This window comes from Gopherus flavomarginatus, chromosome 7 (assembly GCF_025201925.1).
Source record: "Gopherus flavomarginatus isolate rGopFla2 chromosome 7, rGopFla2.mat.asm, whole genome shotgun sequence".
NCBI lineage: Eukaryota > Metazoa > Chordata > Testudines > Testudinidae > Gopherus > Gopherus flavomarginatus.
Genome location: NC_066623.1, coordinates 116,804,410 through 116,824,846, shown reverse-complemented (window position 1 = coordinate 116,824,846; position 20,437 = coordinate 116,804,410). Strand labels below are relative to the sequence as shown.

The 20,437-nt window shown below is 62.1% G+C and overlaps 2 protein-coding genes across 2 annotated transcripts in view; one reads left to right on the top strand and one right to left on the bottom strand.

Moving 5' to 3' along the window:
* The window catches only part of SZT2 (SZT2 subunit of KICSTOR complex), a 76,827-nt gene extending 63,396 nt beyond the window's left edge, over positions 1-13,431 (top strand). The window contains exons 59-72 of the mRNA XM_050961273.1: positions 2,889-3,159; positions 3,399-3,478; positions 3,764-3,889; positions 4,200-4,402; positions 4,511-4,601; positions 5,932-6,012; positions 6,607-6,681; positions 9,114-9,327; positions 9,762-9,945; positions 10,179-10,301; positions 10,624-11,122; positions 11,482-11,598; positions 12,095-12,163; positions 12,724-13,431. Coding sequence (XP_050817230.1) covers positions 2,889-3,159; positions 3,399-3,478; positions 3,764-3,889; positions 4,200-4,402; positions 4,511-4,601; positions 5,932-6,012; positions 6,607-6,681; positions 9,114-9,327; positions 9,762-9,945; positions 10,179-10,301; positions 10,624-11,122; positions 11,482-11,598; positions 12,095-12,163; positions 12,724-12,867 — 2,277 coding nt within the window. The 3' untranslated portion in view covers positions 12,868-13,431. The remainder of the gene's footprint in view (positions 1-2,888; positions 3,160-3,398; positions 3,479-3,763; positions 3,890-4,199; positions 4,403-4,510; positions 4,602-5,931; positions 6,013-6,606; positions 6,682-9,113; positions 9,328-9,761; positions 9,946-10,178; positions 10,302-10,623; positions 11,123-11,481; positions 11,599-12,094; positions 12,164-12,723) is intronic.
* Positions 13,432-14,634: 1,203 nt separating this feature from the next.
* Positions 14,635-19,918, bottom strand: HYI (hydroxypyruvate isomerase (putative)). The gene is made up of 8 exons (XM_050961242.1): positions 19,709-19,918; positions 18,802-18,913; positions 16,577-16,691; positions 16,197-16,275; positions 16,041-16,090; positions 15,534-15,603; positions 15,155-15,289; positions 14,635-14,819 (listed from the first exon to the last, which is right to left on the bottom strand). The coding sequence occupies exons 1-8, from the start codon at positions 19,905-19,907 to the stop codon at positions 14,746-14,748; spliced, it is 834 nt and encodes a 277-aa protein (XP_050817199.1). The 5' UTR covers positions 19,908-19,918; the 3' UTR covers positions 14,635-14,745.
* Between the last annotated feature and the right edge of the window lie 519 nt (positions 19,919-20,437).

Here is a 20,437-nt window from a genome sequence, read left to right as displayed (position 1 = left end):
TCTGATGGGAAAGAGGTTTCATGCTGTTGTTTGCTAAGATGCAGAATTTGTTTGGCAAGGAAGGGGGTCAGGAAGAAAGAATGAGTGCTTGAGAGGTGATGGCTAAGGCTACGTTTTAGTCACGGGTATTTTTAGTAAAAGTCATGATCATGGTCAGGTCACTGGTAGTAAACAAACATTTGTGTCCTGTGACCTGTCCATTACTTGTACTAATATACCCCTGACTAAATCTTGGGAGCTCGAGGGGGATCCCCGCTGTTGCTGGGGGCGCTGGCGGGGCTGGCAGAGTTCCTGCCTGGCTCCGAGCAGCTCTCTGGAAGCAGTGACATGTCCCTTAGCTCCTAGGCGGAGGCATGGCCAGGGATTTCTGTGCACTGGCTTCGTGGTGCCCATTGGCCAGAAACTGCAGCCAGCGGGAGCAGCGCCTGCAGGCGGAGGCAGTTCATGGAGCCACCTGGCTGCGCCTACGTTCCTAGTAGCCGAGGGAGGGACATGTCACCACTTCCGGGGAGTCCCCCGAGGTAAGCTCAAGCCGGAGCCCTCACCCCCTCCTGCACCCCAACCTCCTGTCCCAGCCCTGAGCCTCCTCCCACACCGAAATTCCTGCTGGGGTGGGGTGACCTGAGACTGCCCCAGCAGCAGCCAGTGCGGCTAACCCAGGGGCTGTCAGAGCTGCTCAGGTGGCCCCCGGATCAGCTGTACTGATCGCTGCAGAAGTCCCAGCAGTCCCAGGAAGTCATGGATTCTGTTACTTCCGTGACGAACTCGCAGCTTTAGTGATCGCCCATCAACTTCGGTGACACCTGGCTAGAAGCGTCAACTTGTCCGTTGTTTTTGAGAAACTCGTTTACCAGACAAATCTGAGGAATGGGTAAACACACATCAGTCATGATTCCAACTCATGTTCATGCTTTTACGTGTCATGTTGCTACATGCGTTTCACCATGATATTACTGACCAGCAAGTTATTAGTTTTCAAGTGATATCTCACCAGGCCTGTTCGTACACAGATGACTACACTAGTGTGAATCCAGTGTGCATTCCATCACACTTTTTTTTCTTAAGACCCTACTGAAGGGAGCGATGGGTGGAATAGCTCTTTTCCTCATTGTTTTGGTCAACAATTAGACCTAACATCCAACATACCAATTTTGGTCCACTGATTTCTGATCCCACCCTGTTCTTGTTCACCATGCGTGACCTTAACGCAGTCCTCGCGTTCTATCCGGAGGCCCTTTTGTTGGGACTAATTCAGTGCGTCTGCCTTTGGCACCTTTTCCCGCCAACTGGTTCTTATGAACTTTCACTTACTTACAGTTCTGGTAAAATTATCACAGCAGCAGGGGCCAAGGGCATGAAAGTGGGAGGCAGAGGCGGCTCTAGGCACCAGCAAAGCAAGCAGCTGCTTGGGGCAGCCCATTCGCAGGGGTGGCAGCCAGCAGGGATCCAGCCTGGGAGCTGAGAACCAACAGGGGTCCCTGGGAGCTGTAGTTCCTTGGTTAGCGCCCTACCTACAGAGTCAGCCCTGGAGCAGGGAAAGAACTACATTTCCCAGCATTCCCTTGGCCTCGATCAATGGGAAAGGGAGGGGGAGGGAGTATGGTAGCGGAAACCTCATGCTGCAGTTTGCTGTGAATGGAGCGCTCACTGCTAGAGTGAGGTGGCTCTGTGAATGGGGAACAAGTGTGCCCAAGGAGTAGGAGGCTTTGCCCCAGATATCCCCTTCAGAAGACATCCCCGGACTGGATTAGGGATACTGGTGTGACCTCACCTTGCAGCCCCCAAAGAAGAAATTGGGGGGACTAAATGGACAGTGCCCTTCTCTATCTGAAGCCTGGCAAGGGAGGTATATGAGTCCCACTAGAATTTAAAATGAAAAGTAAGGGAGGGGAGGTTCTCTACCTGGGCAGCTTTAGTTACAGCACCAAGCATGTAGGAGGATTTCCACTTCTGAGCCATGGAAGCAGAATTTGACTTTTCCTTCCCAGATGTAGCTAATATTCAGACAGGGAATCTAGCACTTGCCTTCCAGATTTGAACACCTCAAAATTCAGGAGTGCTCAAGCTCAGTTTGGGCAGCTGTTACTTCATTTCTCCCCAATCAAATATACTGATCCACTGCAACCTGCTGTAGAAAAAGTAGATAAAATTGAGCAAGAAATGCTTCCCCATGGTTTTTAGGACTGGAATTGCTATTTTCAACAGCCATTGCCTTTGTTTGTTTAAAAGGAAGACAGTGATACTGCATTGGCAAATTCCCCATAGAAAGAAAGAGTGGAACAAAAGAATAATAAAGGCACATAAACTTTTCCTCATTTATGGAGGCCAGTCTTATAATATGCATCCAAAGATCCTCCAATCACACAAGCTGAAAATTGTTCCACTTTACTGCAGTTCTGTAACCACATGGGAACCAATCCCGTCTGTGTTCTGTGCACATCCAAAATTCCTGCTGAATGACCCACCCTGGGAGCGAATTACCAGTGATCCAGGGCTGGGGCAGAAGGAGGGTGCAGGTGGCAGGGAGTAGGGGGAGAGCCCAGGGCTGGGGTGGCAGGGGAGTGTGGGTGGAGGGGGCAGAGCCCAGTGCTGGGGCAAAAGGGGGGTGCGGGTCAGGTGGGAGGTGGGGAGAGCCCAGGGCTGGGGTGGGGGCAGCCAAATTTTTTTTTGCTTGGGATGGCAAAAAATCTACAGCCGCCTCTGGTGGGAGAGGTAGGCCATGCCAGGCTGGGGAATTCACTGCCTATGGCAGGGGCCACATTAGAAGTAGGACTGGGCAGAGCCCTGGGACTAGGCTGTTGGGCAAGGTCTAGACGGGTGTTCAGGGGCTTTCCCAGCTCCCGGGCTCAGGGTGAGGGGTGTCTTAGGGCTGTCTCTTGCTTACCTAGGAGCCAAACCCCTTCCTGAACTCTACCCTGGAGGTGGATGCCCTGATCCGGAGCTCGAGCCCTCCCCCCAGCAAGGAGCAAGGCCGGCTCAGCAGCTCCGCGCGCAGCCTGCCATCCCTGCACTTCCCACCTGACATGATGCCCTTCGACGAAGCTCTGCGAGATGTCACCACCCTCAAGGGCGTCCCCCTCATCCCAGAGCTGGGGCCACGTGACCCGGTGTCTTGGCATGGTGCCCAGTTCCTGGAAATCAAGAGCCTGGAGAGGAGAGGTAAAGGGGGAGCCCCCCAGCCCCGGGCACTGGTTTCTGGGGATGGGGGTGCTCACAGCCACAGCATTTCAGCCTCCCCTGCTTTCCAGCCCTGGCCTCTCCCAGCAGGAGTGTAGGGAGCCTGGCCCGCAGTTCAAGGGGGGTTGGAGGCTTTACTTTATGTGAGGGGATAGTGTGGGGGGCCTGTGGGGTGGGAGGGGCCTGGCTCTGGCTCCCATGGCCATTCCTTTCCCTATTAGAGCTGGAGAAGCAGATGAAGATTGAGAATCTCTTTGTGACTTGGCAGCAGAGATCGGCACAGTCCAACATGCCCATCAGTGTAAGTGCTACCCATCAGCATGAGCATCCCGCCCCGCTCTGACATGGTCACTGCCCCCAGGGGTGGCCGGGGACATGGGGCGAGGGGAGGTGTTGCCCCAGGGGTGGGGGATCCTGCATTGGGACTGGTGGGGGGGAGGGTTGCAGAGCCAGTGGTTCCCCTGGGCAGGTGGGTTGGCCCTGAAAGGGCAGGACTCCCAGCATGGGCCTGGGGGAAAAGGGGGCTCCCATGGGCCGTGGAGGGGCATGGGCCACCTCCTGCAGCTGTGCCGCTTGTACTGTACAGCTGGCAGACCTGGAGACCCTGAAGCAGTCCTCGCGCCTGGTTCACTATTGTGCCACACCACTGCTCTTCGACCCAGCTTTCCGGCAGCAGATCCAGGCCGACCAGCAGGCGAATCTGGAGGGGAAGGTGAGCGACTCACCAAGTGGGAGTTGTGCTGTGATGGGGCCCACCCTGCCTGAGTTGCAGCTTTGTCCCAGGGAGGGAGCCAGCTTCCCCAGAGCTGGAGGAGGGGCTCTGCCCCAGCTGTGCAGGGCCAGGCCACTGGGCCAGAAGGCCCTCGGAGCTGTTCCAGCCGGGCAATTCCTGTGTTCCAGCACTCGGGGGCAGCAGCTGAGCAGCTATCAACCAGCAGGTCCCTCTCTTCTCGGGCAGGGCAGCGCCTTCTGGCCGTTCTCTACCGCAGGTGCTAGCTTACCCTGGCTCCCTTGTCTTTCAGAAGCGCCATCGCTCAAGCGACTCAACGGCGTCGGGGCGGGACCGGAGCCACAGCTGTGACTCGGCAGAGGTGCTGCCCTGCAAGCTGAAGGAGGAGCCCTGGCTGCAGGAGATGTGCAATGCCTTCCTGCAGCAGTACATTCAGTACCTGCAGAGCATGGGTTTCATCCTGGTGCAGGTGCGGCCCCCCTCACCCGCCCGCAGGTCAGTGTGACTCAGAACCCCCCCCCCCGTGCATAGTGACGTCCGGGCAGGCAGGGCATGTTTGCAGGGTGACTCTGGTCAGCTGACTTTGTTCTGTCTGCCTTGCAGTAGCACGAGCCGGATGCGAGCTCTGGCATTCCTGGGCACTGAGGGGAGAGGCTCCTTCTCCTACAAGCCCAAAGCAGACGGGAGTCCGAAGGTGAGAGCCAAGTGTTGGGGCGGGCATGGGTCACTGCTCCACTCACATGCCTGCTCTTGGCTACTCACCAGGCTGCTGAGAGCAGAGCCAATCACGGGATCCTGGAGGTTCTACACATCCCTCTCCTGGGGCCCCCAGGCATGCTCTCAGCACGCCCGTCCAGTATCTAGCACCCTCTTCTGCAACCCAGCAGCCCCCTGCCCAGTCCCTGGACGCAGTTCTGACCCTTCGGGCTCCTTCCACAGCTTATTCATCCCCTCTCCCAGAGCTCCAGCTTAGTGGGGGGAGGGCGTGTTCTGGGCCCAGGTGCCTCTCACGGGGCACGTGAATAGTGTAACACAATGCAGTGTGATGCTCTGCTTGTTGCACGAGGAAAACCTGCCTGTAGGAGACTGGAGGAGCCCAGTCTGTGGTGGTGAGGGGAATTGGTCGTGGCTGCGGTCACACCTGGGGAGGAGAGCTCCATAGCGGAGGGCTCCTCTGCTGGCTGGGAGCAGAAGCGAGACCACCCAGACTAGAAATAAGGCACAAATGAAGCTGTGAGGTTGATTAACTAGCAGAACAACTCACCCAGGGATGTGAGTGGACTCTCCAGTTTCCGCACCCAAACCGGGAGTGTCTTTCTGCAAGATCTGCTCTAGCTCAGGGTGTGTCTACACTTAAAATGCTACAGTGGCACAGCTGTGCCATTGTAGCACATCAGTGTAGGTGTTACCTATGCCAACGGGAGGAAATCTGCGGGTAGTCCACTTCCCCAAGAGGCGGCAGCTGGGTTGGCAGAAGAATTCCTCCATCAACCTAGCATTGTTTACATGGCGGGGTTAGGTCGACTTAACTTTGCTGTTCAGAGGAGTGGATTTTTCATGCACCGAGTGACCTAGTTAAACAGAGTAAATGCCCAGGCCTCAGCGAGAGGTTCTGGGTAGGAATTGGTTGGGCGGGGGGATCTCTGTGCCAGGCTGCAGGGGAGAACAGCCCCTCCAGTGTCCGGTCAGGCTTAGTCTCCAAATGCCAGTGAAACCACCATGGCCCTAGGTTTGTTGTAATGCAGGTTACGGACCCTTGACCAGAAACCACCTCCCAAGGCGGGAGCCTCCAGACAAGTCTCCTCTTCCCCTTCTCTCAGATAAACAGACCAAGCCCCAGGTGTCCCTGGGTCTCCCTCCTGACTCCAACAGTGGGGGGAACAAAAGCTGGCTCCAGAGGGAGGAATGCCCATGCCAGCTGCATCTCCTAGTTGGTGCCGCCTGGCTGTTGGCATGGATGACAGCTGCTGATGGGCGCCAGCACCCACCTGCCTTCTGACCAGCTCTCTTCCTCTTCTCTGCAGAGCACAAGCCCCCCAGTCACCACCTACCACCTGCAGAGAGCCCTCCCAGGTGGCATAGTGCTCATGGAGCTGGGCTTCCAGGTGAGTGGGCAGGAATCTGTCATCCCCACCCGGGTGCTCTGTGCCCAGCTCACTTAGGGCTCCCATGGAGCTTGTGCGTAGTGTCTGCAATGGTGGGCTGCAGCCAGCCTGGGGCCTTGTTCTCATGTGCCAGCCATGCTCACGCTGTGCTGGGCGCTGCCCCAGTGCGGGCGGGCGCTGCCCCCACCCTGAAGAGCTAGCTGCTGAAGGAGATGAGCCCCACGTAGCAGGTGGGAGCGGAAATGCTGTCTAGACAGAGCTGTCCCTGCCCAGCGCACTTCCTCACAGATGAGCCCAGCAAGGGCCTGACATGCCCAAGAGGCAGCGCGGAGGGTAGTGAGACAAGCAGGGAGGGCATAGGGCTCAGCCACGCCCCAAGGAGAGGGCTTTCATGGCTGGTTGGGACTAGAGTGGTGAGGCCACAGATGGGGGAAGGCCCAGGCCGGGAGATCTTACGCCTGGCGCAGGGGAGCTGAGGCAGGATTGGGGTGTGGTCTGGCTATTTGCACAGGATCCTGCTGGCCCTTTGGGAGGCTGTCGGCAGCCGGGCCATGCCTGCCCATGGGCCACATGCTTAGTGCGCTCTCTCCGCAGGGCTGTTACTTCTGCGTGAAGCAGTATGCGTTGGAGTGCTCGCGGATTCCCATGGGCCAGTCCGTCAACTCGCAGGTAACAGCTGGCCTGCGGTGCTTGCTCCATCCTGGGCAGGCAGGGCTGGAATCTCCTGCCGGGACAGGAGGGCAGGACTGCAAGGGCTTTGGGTAGCACTTCCACCTTTCCCTAGGCCTGGCCTGGGGTGGCTGCTCTGGGGCTCACTTCCTGCAGTAAAAGCAATAGCTCCTCTGCTTCACTGGAACAAGGGGGGAGCAGGGTCAAGAATGCACATGGACCGACCTGGGCTGGGAGACGCCTATCCAGTACCATGCACTGCTATGCCCCCTGCAGTGCCTTGGGGCTGCCCCGCTCCCCATGGAGCCGCAGGGGAGCAGTGATCGGGTGTAGAGCGTGCCAACTTTCCTGGTCTCTCTCGTGAGGAGTGGGCTGCTGCCAGAGGGGCCAGCTGTCCATTGCCTGCTGCCCTAGCAGTCTGTGCTGGCTGCAGGAGGCCTCTGGGAATGGGGCACATGCCCTCCTTCCCCAGGGAGCCAGCACCCTATACGTTCCAGCTGGGCAAGGGGCACGGGACTCGGTCGTACCGAGAGCTGATCACCCCGGCTGGCTGGTGGGGCTGTTCTCCTGGGTTGAAGTCTGCCAGGCCCTCGAAGCAGCTGCTGAGGGTGCATGGAGCCTTCTTTCTTGGGAACCTTTGCGTGGGGCCCAGCTATGAGCTGAGCTCCTGTCACCATAGACCCCTGTAGGCTCCAGCAGGGGGCCAGGTCACCCCAGTAGGTCACCCAGGATTTTGCAGTGGGTGGCAGGCATTGTCCCACCTCTGCTGGGGCATCTGATGAGGAGATAGTGCCCAGTTCTTCAGGGGTGCTTGGCCTCCCTCTGCAGTGCAGGGAGCACTGGGCAGGGCTGGCTAGCATGGGGCTCATTGCAGGGGCTGAGACTGCAGGGTCAGCCTCTCTTCCACAGGGCTGGAGTGCTGTCTCCTCCCTGTGGCCCATGGAGGGCGGGCAGGGCACAGGGGCAGGCTTGGGCAGTGCCAGGCAGTGTCCCCTTGTCCCACTGGCTGCGCGTCTCCTCTCTCCATCAGGGTGCTCTCACGGCCAGAGCTCGTAGCAAGAGCTGCATGGGACCCAGCTCCATCTCTGAGTCTGCGGTACGTCCTCTCCTCCCACTACTGCCATGGCACTGCAGCATCTCCCCGTGCAGGGCTGGGGCTCACCCTGCCAGGCATGCTGGGTGCTCTGTACCCACAGCCCCTTCCTGCCCTGGGTGCTGGCTGATGCTGGGCCTCTTGCTAGGTGGTTCCCATGGGAGAGACATCCCAGCAGGCACCTGAGCCCTCAGGAGAGGGCTTGGAAACAGCCTTGCGTGTCTTGCTTCTCTCTCCAGGGCTGGGGCAAAGGCGCTTCTTGCTGGGCTCACTTCTTAGATCCGCTTGGTGTTCTCTCTGCTGCTGGCACAGGGTCAGGGTACTGCGTCTGGATGCAGCGAGTGCTGCTGCCCCGTCCCCTTGGCTGCTTGTTCACTCCCATTTCTCGAACGCTCGGGGCCAGCTCTGTCCCCTTGGTGCCACTCAGAGGGCATCCCTGTAAGGAATGAAGGTGCTGGAGCCAGCCCAGCAATGCCAGTACCTCGTGGTGAGCTCTGGTGATCCTGGACCAGGGCAGGGACTGCGGCATACACAGGAGTGCCCTTGAGGCTGCACTAGCTTGTGCTCTGGCCCAGTTGGCCTCTGGCTGCCCCAGGATCTGGATGGGGGAAGCCACCTCTGCCTCCTCTCGTCAGGCCTTCTGGGAACTGGCCTTGTGTGTCAGCTGTACTCAGTTAGGATGGGGTGTGTCTGCGGTCAGAGCTGGCCCAGGCAAGCCATCCGCAGCGGGTTCCCAGCAGCTGTGCTGCGTCCTGCAGGGGCTGCCAGTGGCTGAGCTCAGCAGGACGGATTGCATCCAGGGGCGTGTGGGGAAGGGCAGAGGGGGTGGCTGGGCAGGAAGTGTGGAGACTGAAGCAGGCCCTAGCTCCCTGCTCTGGGGGCAGCTCGACTCTCTGCCCTCACCCTGCTGCAATCCTTGCAGAGCGCTGCGCCGCCTGCCCCAGACTCAGAGCCCGTGGCATGACTTTGCCTAATGCCAGCCTGGAGGGGTCCTGACTGGTTGGAGGGCCGTGCAGCAGGGCCAAGATCTAGGCTAATGATGGGAGAGCTGAGCTGCTGCAGGCTGTCAGGTTTGGGGTCCTGCCACTCAAAGCCAGCTGTGGGTCCGTCTGGTTCCTAGCAGCCAGGTGTCCGCAGCACCTCTGCACCAGGGCTTGGAATTGAAGCGACACAGACACAGCTGCCTCGGGCTGGGCGCAGCCTGGGCAGAGAGGGGTGAATGGGCAGCTCCCCACTGCCAGGTCCTGTGCCTTCGCCAGGAGGCTGCTGGCATGTCTCACTCTGCTGCCAGCAGGGCACAAGGCATTTGGGGCTCCCCTGACCCTGTGCCCCTCCCCAGCTCTCCATGCTCTTCACGGAGGAATGTGACAAGGTGCGGGACCTCATGCACGTGCACTCGTTCAGCTATGACTTTCACCTGCGCATCGTGCACCAGTACCTGCTGGGCTCCCACATGGCCCTGCGCCAGGGCTACCACCTCACCAGCTTCCTGGAGGATTTCATTGCCCACCACCCCGACATCCCCAAATTCGGCCGCAACCACGTCTTCCAAGGTGAGCTGGGGAGGGGCGCTGCCAGTGGCCCTGCAAGCCCTGGTGCTCTTGGCTCAATCCATCCCCCCCATGCAGGAGCTCTGGCCCTCGCCCTTCCCCTAGGGGTGGGGCTGCTCCCCAGCTGGAGACGCCTTTCTCAAATTCAGTGCGTCATCCAGCCCATCCGTTCCTTGGCCTGGATGGACCCACTCCGCCTGGGGCACACTGTGCCACTGCCCCCAACCTGCATGGTTCCAGGGCGCAGCTGTCTGGGACTGAGTGACAGCTGGGGCTGTGCAGAGAGCCCTGCCCAGGGCCTGCGGGGCGGGCGACGTTGCCTTGTGAGTGTGCTCTGGGGGCTGGGAAGCAGATACCTGGTGTCCGGCTCTGGGGGCCCTGACCTGCCCCTGAAGACATGGGGACACTCTGGCAAACACTGACTCTTCCTCTGCTAGGCATGCTGGCCATGCCCACCAACATGATAACAGCCCACCAGCTCTACAACTACGTGGCAGACCATGCCAATACCTACCACATGAAGCCCCTGCGCATGGTCCGGCTGGCTGTGGGCAGCGACGGCAGGAAGGGGACCCCGGGCATGGAGCAGAACGAATACGCACTGGTCTCCATCTGGAACAGGTGAGCACCTGGGAGTGCCCGTCCCACTCAGGGCATTGCCTGGCCAGGGCGAAGCAGGACTGGGGCTGGGAGATGCTCTCACACCAGCTGCTGGTCTTGGGCTATGGATGGTGGGTGGGTGCTGCAGCTGGTTCTCCTCACCCCTCTCCAGACACCTCCTGCAAGGCCCTGCTGCCCAGCTGTGGTTGGGAGTGGCACTGCCTTGGCCCCCAACACTCTGCTTGTGCCTGCAGCTCAGGCTCCTACAAAGACTCAGAGGGGTTGCGGCACCATGACGACTTTGATGTGTCCCTGCTGGTGTGTCACAGCGCTGCGCCGTTCGAGGAGCAGAGCGAGGCGGAGAGGCACGTGCTCCGGTGAGAACCAGAGCCCTTGGTCAGGGATGGGTGGAGAGGCCGAGGGGGACTTGGGCGGGGAAGTGCCTGGGGAATGGTTGGGGGTTGGTGCACAGGCCAGCACTGCAGGCCAGGGCTGCTTTCACGGCTCAGTTCCTGGGGACACAGTGTGGTTGTGCCAGTGCAGTCCCAAGGTAGCATTGGCTGGCAGGGGGGGTGAGGACCTGGGTTGGGTGGGCACTGGCTGGCACATCTGCCTGGGGAAGGAGCGTTTCCAGAGGCCCTGGGGGCACAGAGCCTGGCTGGCAGGGGCGCTCCCTCCTCACAGGTGTCTCCTCTTCAGGCTGCGTTTCTACGTCATCATGACAAGCCAACGGGAGCTGTTCCCCCGGCTGACAGCTGACATGCGGCGCTTCAAGAAGCAGCCGCGCTTGCAGCGGGAGAGCACGCTGGAGCCAGCGGTGGGCCGGGCGGCGCAGGAGGTGCCAGAGCCGGGTCAGGGCTGGCAGCAGCAGGCGGAGAGGGAGCTGTGGCAGGAGGTAGAGGATAGCAGCGAGTTCTACGCAGGCGGTGCCCAGGTCAAGCTGGGCCCTGGGCTGTTCTACACCTCGCCGCTCTTCCCCCTGCTGGCCTCCGAGGTGGCCGTAGCCCAGAAACAGCTGAGCAGCATGGTGCAGCTGGCCAAGTGCCACTGCCGCAGGGACAACCTCTGGAAACGCCTCTTCCTGCTGGAGCCGCTGGCCTCCGACAAACTCAAGCTGGGCAAGCTGTCACTGGGGGAGCTGGAGGAGCTGTTGAACGCAGTGCACGGGAAATCCATTGCTGACATCGACCCCCAGCTGGTATGGGGCAGGGGGCACACACACCTGGGACCCATCACCCCACACTGGAGATAGGCATGTGTACACACACCCCCAGGGCCCATCAGCCCCAGCTGGTGGGGGGAGGCACATGCACACGCTGGGGACAGGCAGAGTCCCAGCATGGCGTCTGGGAATCATCGGGAACATTGTCCCCTGCTGGTGAGGGGCGGGAGTGGGCACTGCTGAGGATGTAGCATGTGGGAAATCCCGGCTAGCTGTGGGGCATGGTCCACTGGGCTGTCAGGGAACGGGCTGAGCGCACAGCCTGTGAGTGCTGGAGCTCCTGGGCTGTGTTGCTCCTCTGGCCTGGTGGCCTCACCCTTTCTCCATTCTCACAGGGTTGCTTCCTCACCATGACTGTGCCCTGGTACCAGAGCCTCATCAAAGTGCTGCTGAGCCGCTTCCCGCAGAGCTGCCGCCACTTCCACAACGTTGAAACTGGCACCCAGTATCTGGTAAGGGCCAGGGCCCCTGCAGCCAGACCCCCTGGCCCTGCAGTGCCCCCGCTCCTATGGCCAGGCCCGCCTTTTTTCTGCCCCATCCCCTGCAGCCAGACCCCCTGGTCCTGCAGTGCCCCCGCTCCTATGGCCAGAGCCGCCTCCTGCCCTGGGACGCTTTTTTCTGCCCCATCCCCTGCAGCCAGAGGCGGATCCCCTGCCCCAGGACTCTCTTCTGTCCCACCCGTGTCAGCCCCCATGGCCAGACGCACCCCAGGGCTCCTGCCTGCGTCAGGGCTGGATGTGACGCCTCTGTGCCTGCTTTAGTGAGGCTGCCCTGAGGTGTGATGTCATGAGGGCACAGCAGGAGTCGCAGTGCCCCGACTGCACCATGCACTGACCCCCACCCCACGGTGCTGTCGCTGCTCCCCCTGGCACGCCCCCCAGTTCTGGCACTGTGCCCCCAAGCACATCAGGGAGCCCCCAGCCTGACAACCTGTCGCGCTCTCTGCAGGTCGTGCTCAACCAGAAGTTCACAGACTGTTTTGTTCTCGTGTTTCTGGATTCCCACTCAGGGAAGACGGTAAGAGCTGCTCCCCGCGGGTGCCTGGCGCTGCAGGCGTGCCCGGCCCAGGGGCAGTGGGAGGGAGTGCACTTCCAGTGCCCAGGCAAAGCCCAGAGGGGATTCACCATCAGGCTGGGCTCTGCCCAGAACTGTCAGAGCTAAAATTTTCCCCTCCCTGAAGAGCAGGTGTCAGCTCCCGAATGGGAATCAAGTGGGAACAAATAGGGGGCCAGGCAGGGGCCGTGTCTAACACATGAACCATGCTGCGGAAAGTCCAGGAGCCCTGACTTGCTGCATTTCAATGAGGCAGCAGCCTGGAGCCCAGGTATCCAAGGGCCTGCTGGTGCCCTGCCCCCCAGCTGGGGGTCTCATCCCATCCAGGAGCCTGTGCTGTCCCGTGCCCCCCTGCCCCCAGCTGTGCCTGTCCCTCTGGGAGCCGGTGTTGTTCCCCCCGCTCCCCTGTGCTGGCAGGTGCAGGGATCCTCGCCAAGAGCAGCTACAGGCACTGAGCTGGCCCCAAGCCGGGCAGGGGCTGGGGGCCAGTGGCTCTGCTGTGAGCAGCTCGTTCCTCCCTGCAGAGTCTGACGGTGGTTTTCCGGGAGCCGTTCCCCGTGCAGCCCCAGAATAGTGAGAGCCCCCTGCCGCAGCTAGTGTCCACCTACCATCACCTTGAATCTGTCATCAACACGGCCTGCTTCAACCTGTGGACAGGGCTGCTCTAGCCAGGGGCCAGCACCTCCCAGCCAGACACACAGAGCCACACCCTGGAGCTGACCTCCAGCAGGATCCCCCCAGCACTGCTGGCAGCACGGGGGTCACGTGATGCACGAGTAATGGACAGAGTGGAGGGTGCCTGGGGCTTGGCGGCACCCCTGGACCTGCAGCTAGCCCAGACTCCCCAGAAGGGGTGGGCTGGGGTGTGTCCCCCCTTCCTGGGTAGGGGAGCTGCTGTTAAGGACACTCACGTGTGTTTGACACTGAATGGATCTGAAACGGAGACCCAGGGATGGTCCCGGTGGCCCTGGCACCAGGAACTTCGCACAGCTGCCATCTCGGGGCCCAGAAACCTGGCATCCATGTATGCACATCCCTGGGCTTGGTGACAAGAGGTGCCTGGTATGCTGGGCCAGGGCCAGGCCCAGTCCTGAGGGCAGCGAGCACAGTTGCTGCAGGCTGTCATTTCGATGGGTGGAAGCAGCGTGGGATTTCAGTGCTGGGCCAGCAGAGGGGTGGTTACGAGGATGTACTGAAGAACGTCACTGTCAAATAAACTGCCTCAGACTGGCCCGCTGCTGCCTGGCTCTCAGCTTGGTGCTGCAGGGGGGGTCCCAGCCTTGCCCATGGCCTTCTCAAGCCCAGCTGGCCCAGTGCCCACATGGCCCACTACCCTCTCCCCCCAGCACACTGGGGAGGCAGAACTAAGCCACCCACCAGTCAGCGTTCTCCTGGCCCTGTAGCCTGGCTGCTGAGCTGGGGGAGGAGCCAGGAACAGAGTCCTGTGGCGGTGGGGCTGCACGGAGGGCAGAGCACGTCTTGAAGGACTCTGAGGGCCCTTGGCTGTCGCCGCACCGTCATTCCAGCCACTTGGCTCTGGGCATTCCACAGGTTGGCCTCCCTTTGCCCTCCCAGCCTTTGAGCCCATGTGGGGGGGTTCTCCTGGGTGCCATCAAGGGAGCAGCTGCTCCCTGCCCCTTCTCTGACCCACGCTGCTCAGTAGTGAGTTACCAGTGCTGTTTGGAGTCCCCGGGCTGAGGCAGACAGCACTGGCCCAGTTATTGCTGTTGCCTTTAAAGGGCTGTAGCCACACCCAGAAGGGCTGGCGGCTTGTCTTGGGTAGATGGGCTGACAGCCCAGCCCTCTCGCAGGGTTGGCTGGTGCAGGAGCAACAGCCTTCGCCACCCCTCTGCAAGCCAGATCCTGCCTGGTGCCAGCTGCCTGGTGGGAAGGTGCTGGTTCCCCACTCCTTGCCATCACCTGCGACCCTCAGCAGGGACCAAGGGCCCAAATGGAATGCTCCCAGCCTGACCAGGGCAGGCTTGGCCAAGTAACTGCCCTTTCCCAGAGCTGCAAGCAGGCAGTTTTGGAGCCTCTCCCAGGAAGAGCAGAGCCCTGGACCCAGACCTGCCCCCATGGCAGCTGCCTGCACCTGCTCTGTGTGGGGCAGGGCACTCCTCCGGCTGCAGGTGGCCCTGCTCTCCTGTCCCAACAAGCCTCAGGGAGCAGGTGTGTGTGCTGCTTGCTCTGCACTGGCCTGGCTGCTGGAGCTGGCACACTGGAGAGGCAAGGCAGCCTCCTGCGTAAGCAGGCAGTGTGAAGGGAGGGGCACTGGGCTGTGAATCCCCAGACAGACAGGGGAATCAGTGCACAGGACAGCTGCTCCCTCCACATCTCAGCCATTGATTGCTCTTTATCCCAGCTGCTGCAGCCTCCACCTCAGCTCCACCCATTTAGTGGGCACAGCTGGTGCTGGACACGAGCAGACTAAGCAATTGCTTGGGGCCCTGAGTGGCGAGAAGGCCCCTATTTGCTTTTTACTAAAGAACTTGCCTGTTTTAGCAAGGGGAGGGTTACAAATATTCCTGTGTAGGGCCCCTGCTGGGTTAATACCGGCGTTGCTGCTGGCCTCGGCTCTCCCAGTACGCGTGCAACCAGCCCAGTCCTTCCAGTGTGTCTCCTGCAACAAGAGCCGGATCCGGGGCTTTGAGAGCAGGGCAGGGCTGGTACCAGAGGGAGCAGTAGCTACAGCCCAGTTCCTGCCAGGTGAGTCCTGCAACACTCCCTCCCCTAACGCATGTTCCTCCCCCAGGAGCGCTGCTCCAGCACCCACTGTCTGAGCCACAGTGGGCAGCCCCCTCCCAGCCCGGCAGCGCCTGCCCCTGGCAGGGGCACAGCTCCCAGGCCCTGGCTCTGTCCAACCCCCCCTTCCCTGCCCACTGGATGGAGCTCGCTGGGCAGGGCCTGGCTCCACTCCAGTGTGTGCTGGGGTCCCTGTGCTCCAGCCCCACTCACCTTGCGGGGTGTATTCACAGCCCACGTAGCCCTCGTACCCGAGCGACTCCAGCAGCTGGAAGAGGTAGGGGAAGTTCACCTCGCCTGGGCTGTCAGGTTCGTGCCGACCAGGCACCTGCCCGACCTGGATGTGACCTGGGGGTGGAACCAGCGTCTCTTCAGGGTGTCCACAGCATCACTGTAGTGGGCACAGCCCCGAGCTCCGATCCACAGGGGGGCACAGCCCCTAACGAAGAGTCCTGCCCCCACCCAATGGTATGAGGTGTCCCTTCCCTCCCAGGGGCCAGGCCTCCCCACAGCCCTTGACTCAAACCTCCCACCCCATGCCCTAGGCCCAGTGCCTTCCCCACCATGCTTGGAGCAGAGCCCTGGTCCTCACCAATGAGCGGGAAGTACATCTCCAGGTTCCGTGTCAGGTTCCCATCCATGATCTGGCAGTGGAAAATGTCCTGCAGGAACCAGAGCTGCAGTTCAGGGTCTAGGGCAAGGCTGCGGCTGCGGCTGCAGGGACTGACTGTGCCTCCTGGCATGCCCAGGGGCTCACCACACGGCTGGCAGCAGAGACCTAGTGCCTGGGATGTGTCTGTGACCCTCTCCCCTGCCCCTCGCTGCACACAGCTCAGCGCTCCCTGGGGCCCATGCTGCCTCCTGCTGGCTGGGGAATGGTGGGGGCATGGCTCCACCTGGGGCATGGCATCATCACTGACCCACCGCTGGCCATGCCAGCAGGCTCCTCTGAACTGCTTTGGTCAGGTTTACCCACCTGCTGCACCCTGTGATTGGCACCCACCTCTGGCTTCCCCTGGCACCAGGGGCTGGGAACTTACTCTACTGTAAAGGAAACAGGGCCAGGTGCTACAGAAACCACCAAGCCACAGCCACTCACCAGCTGCAGCCGGAGGTTGGGCCTCCCCACCTTCTCCAGAATGGCTGCAGCTGTAGAGGAAGAGGCAGGTCAGTCACAGCAGGGGCCCTGCAGCCCGAGTGCCCAGCTCCCCTCAGCTCGGTCCGGGGCAGTCAGAGTGCGGCAGGGCCCCCTTACCTTGGTGAGGGGTGGTCAGGAAGTAGCAGGGGTCAGTGATGCGGCTGTTCATAGGCTCCAGCAGGCCTGTCATGTCCTCCTGCAAAGCCACATGTGAGCCCCTGGGTGCTTGTCCCCTCAATGCCTGTATCCCATTGCTGGCAGGGCAGGGCAGCCATGGCTCCCTGCAACCTCACCTTCCTCCCCAGCCACCCCTTCCTCTCCAGCTGGTGCTGGTGTCCCACGTAGGGGCTGCTCCTCAGCCAGAGGCCTAGTCATCTCATGAACTGTGTGGCCCCACGCCCCCCCCCCCCCCCCGGGGAGTCTCTGCCTCTCTCTCATGGTGCAGGAAAGTCCCGGGGGGGCGGGGGCACAGCTAACTCCTAGTGTCCCCCTCATACCTGGGCCAGGATGTCAGCAGCATATCTGAGGTTCTCGATGAAGGTAGCTTCCATCTCCAGAGCCATTGCTGCCCGCTCGGTGCCCGCAGGGAGCCGCCCAGCCATGAGATGGATCCTGCAGACAGACCTGAGTCAGAACCCACAGGCAGGAGCTGAGCTGCTCACAGGGCACAGAAGATGACTGCGCATGGGACGGGAGCAGAGACAGAGGATGCAGAAAATCGCTCCAGGTGCCCAGTGCAGGAGGGGTGAAGGGAACAGCAGCTGCAGCACCACCAGGGCACAGGTCCTAGGGCACTTGCCCTCCTGCAGTGGCTGGGGCGCTGGCCCAGGCCACCCCAGATGGGGGGAGGTGGGGTACCACTCCCTCTGAGGGGGAGATCCAGGGGCCCTCAGCAACATTGCCTCAGGTTGGGCAGGCAAATGTGGGCTTTGATACCTCCCCCTGCCTACAGGCCAGCCCTCACCCCTTGGGAGGGGGTCTCTACCCCTCAGCATGCCCCCCATGTTAGCACACTCCAGCCCTAGGGGGCTGTAGCCACAGGTGCCTTCCAACCAGAGCCCAACTCCAGGGCGGGGGAAAGTGTGTGGAATCTAAAGGCTAGAGAACCTCAAACCTCACCCAGAAGTACACTGCACTCAGATCTCCATGTCCGGAGGGACGGGGACGCCACCCAACCGGATACCACACAGCATGCACAGATAGCATGAGCAGCCAAGGAGGAGTGTGCTATCACCTACAGGCTGAGCAGGGGGAGAGTATTTCTGCTGGGATCCCAGCTGAGCTGGAGTTGGTGTGCAGCCAGGTGTCCGCCTCGGTGATTTACACACCGGCAGCCAGGGGTACATGGCTGTCGATGTGCAAATCACCAAGGGGCCCTTATGGGAGAGGAACACAGTCAGGCCCCTGTGAGCAAGACTCACTGGAATGCCAGGATCTACAAGTGGCTGGCAGGGCAAATGCTGGGGAAGGACACCGCTCAGGGCTGCCACGCCCACAAAGGAGCTACAATCACGCAGGGCCAAGAACAGATGTTCCAGAAATGCCCTTTCTACAAGCTGCTGGAACAGACTTGTGCAATGGAGGCCACCACTGAACCCTAGCACAGGGTGCTGCAATTTGGAGCAACTGCAGGCCCCAACCTCGGGATTTCCCCTGGGCAGCCCAGAGAACCAGGTGCTGGAGACAGCAGCCAAACCCAGGGGGCGAGAGCTGCGGTGTGGTACTCTCCCATGGTGCTGTATGTAATCAGGGCCGGCTCTAGCCATTTCGCTGCCCCAAGCATGGCGCCATGCCGCGGGGGGCGCTCTGCAGCTCGCCGGTCCTGCGGCTCCGGTGGACCTGCTGCAGGCGTACCTGCGGATGCTCTACCAGAGCCCCGGCACCAGCGGACCCTCCCCAGGGACGCCTGTGGGAGGTCCACCGGAGCTGCCTGCCGCCCTCCCGGCAACCGGCAGAGCACCCCCTGCAGTATGCTGCCCCAAGCACGCGTTTGGCGCGCTGGGGCCTGGAGCCGGCCCTGTATGTAATACAACAAACAAACAGCGATTTGAACAACTTTCCTCCGCCCCCTCTCCTCCTATTTCCCCAGCCCTAGCTGTGGGATCCTGTCTGAGTTCTCAGGGCAGCTGATCAGCCCAGGCCTAGGACAAGATGGGCATGGCTGTTCATAGCACTACTGCAAGAGACTCATCCATCGCAAGGCCGGAAGGGCCCATTGTGATCGTCTGACCCCTGCACAGCATAGGCCAGAAACCTGCCCCCATGGCGCTCTGCCAGGTGTAACGCTGCCGCAGGGAGCTGGGGTGAGAGCTACCTGCCCCCATCCCAGGACTTAACTGGAACTGACCATGCTTGGCACTGCCTTGTCTACCTCCCAGCCCACCTGTCCATGGCTGCTAGCAGCCACTCCCCTATGCCAACACCCCGGGGCAATGGCCAGGGGATGAGAGTGGAGCCTTGGCTGAGTTGTGGGCATGGGAGGAGCCCAGGCTGCCTAGCAGAGTGTGGTGGGTCGGGACCAAGGCACGGGACCAGGGCTGGGGGGCCCCAGCATACCTGGCCATGGCTGCCTCTCCCTCCAGCGCCCCTGGCTGGAGAATCCCAGCTCCCACTGCAACTAAAGTGACACCCATGATCTCGTCCTCCCTGTATGTCGCCAAGACCCAGCTCTTTCCCCGGCCCATCCCCTGGCCAGGGCGGGAGGGCTGGGCTGGTTCCCTACCTTGGGCAGCCCAGGGTCTTTGCGTACTTCACGGCCAGGGCCAGGCCTTCCCGGAACGCGGCCTGGCGGCCGGGCACAGCACCCAGCCCCTTCTCGCCTTTGTCCTCATCCCCTAGGGAGAGAGCAGCCAGGACAGCCCGGGTTAGAGGCAGGAGCAACCTCGCCGACCCCTGCCCAGCCAGGGACCGGGACACCTGCGCCCACGTGGGAGGGGCTGGCTCCAGGGCCCTGCATCTGGTCAGTCAGTACCCACATCTGGCCATAACCTGGGGGCTGCAGCCCCCCAGGCGCCAAGACTCCATCCAAGGGGCCAGGGCCCTGAGGAGCTGCCTCCTAGACAGCCACCGTCAGGCAGTAGCAGACTATGGGGGACCCAGGACCAGTTCAGCACTTGAGGGCCCAGATCCAGGTGTGTACCTGGCCGGGGGGGGGGTGGGGGGGGGGTCTGGGCCAGGATCGGGGTGGGTACCTGGCCGGGGTGGGGGGGGGGGGGTCGGGGCCCTGGCCTGGTACCTGGAGAGTTGTCGGGCCGGTGTGACGACGTCACACCGGACCTGGGTCGGTACCTGGCGGGGTTCGGGGGGGCGGGGCCCGGGCCGGTACCGGGCGGGGACGGGGGGTTCGGGGCCCAGACTCGGGACGGTACCGGGCGGGGTTCGGGGGGGCGGGGCCCGGGCCGGTACCGGACGGGGGGTTCGGGGCCCAAACTCGGGCCGGTACCGGACGGGGGGTTCGAGGGGGCGGGGCCGGGGCCGGTACTGGGCAGGGACGGGGGGTTCGGGGCCCAGACTCGGGCCGGTACCGGGCGGGGTTCGGGGGGGCGGGGCCCGGGCCGGTACCGGGCGGGGGACGGGGGGTTCGGGGCCCAGACTCGGGCCGGTACCGGGCGGGGGACGGGGCCCAGTACCGGGCGGGGTGTTGATCAGCACCAGATCCAGCCCAGCCCGGTCCGCAGCCCCGCGCAGCAGCGTCGGGCACCAGCCGTAGGGCCCGGGCACCTCGGCCGCGCGGAACCCGGCCCGGGCCGCCGCCTCCAGCCGCTCGGGCAGCGCCGGGCGCTCGGCGAAGAGCCAGTCCAGGTTCGCGGCGAAGCGCAGCGGGGCCATGGCGAGCCTGAGGGCGGGGCCATGGGGAACCTGGGGTGGGCGGGGCCAGTGGATCGGGGGCGGGGCCAGCGGGGCCTGGGCTGGGGCGGGGCCCTGGGGAGGCTGGGGTGGGCGGGGCCAGTGGAGCGGGGGCGGGGCCAGCGGGGCCTGGGCTGGGGCGGGGCCAGTGGAGCAGGGGCGGGGCCAGCGGGGCCTGGGCTGGGGCAGGGTCTAGGAGTTTGCCACCTGCTCGTGGCTGGGTTCTGGGGGTGCTGGAGCAAAGCTGGGGAGCCTGCGTGTCTGCCAGGATTCCGGGGGCCTGGGTCTTCCTGCCACCGAATTGATGTAGAAGACCTGGTGCACCCTGATGTCCCCGTGCACTATGGCTGACCTCTCCGTGCACCGCGCTGACCTCTCCGTGCACTATGGCTGACCTCTCCGTGCACTGTGGCTGACCTAACGGGCCAGCTGCATCCCTACCCCTTGGCTGGGCTTGCATGGCTCTTAAGTGTGTTCTTGCTCTTGTCACTTACTGAGCCAGCGCCTGAATC

Bases quoted from the DNA above. Each gene is read 5' to 3' on its own strand.
- HYI (XM_050961242.1), bottom strand. From the start codon at position 19,907: ATGGCCCCGCTGCGCTTCGCCGCGAACCTGGACTGGCTCTTCGCCGAG. The intron at 15,290-15,533 runs GTGAGGACCAGG...TTCCACCCCCAG, and splicing joins GATGTACTTCCCGCTCATTG to GTCACATCCAGGTCGGGCAG. The intron at 14,820-15,154 runs GTGAGTGGGGCT...CTCTTGTTGCAG, and splicing joins CTGTGAATACACCCCGCAAG to GAGACACACTGGAAGGACTG.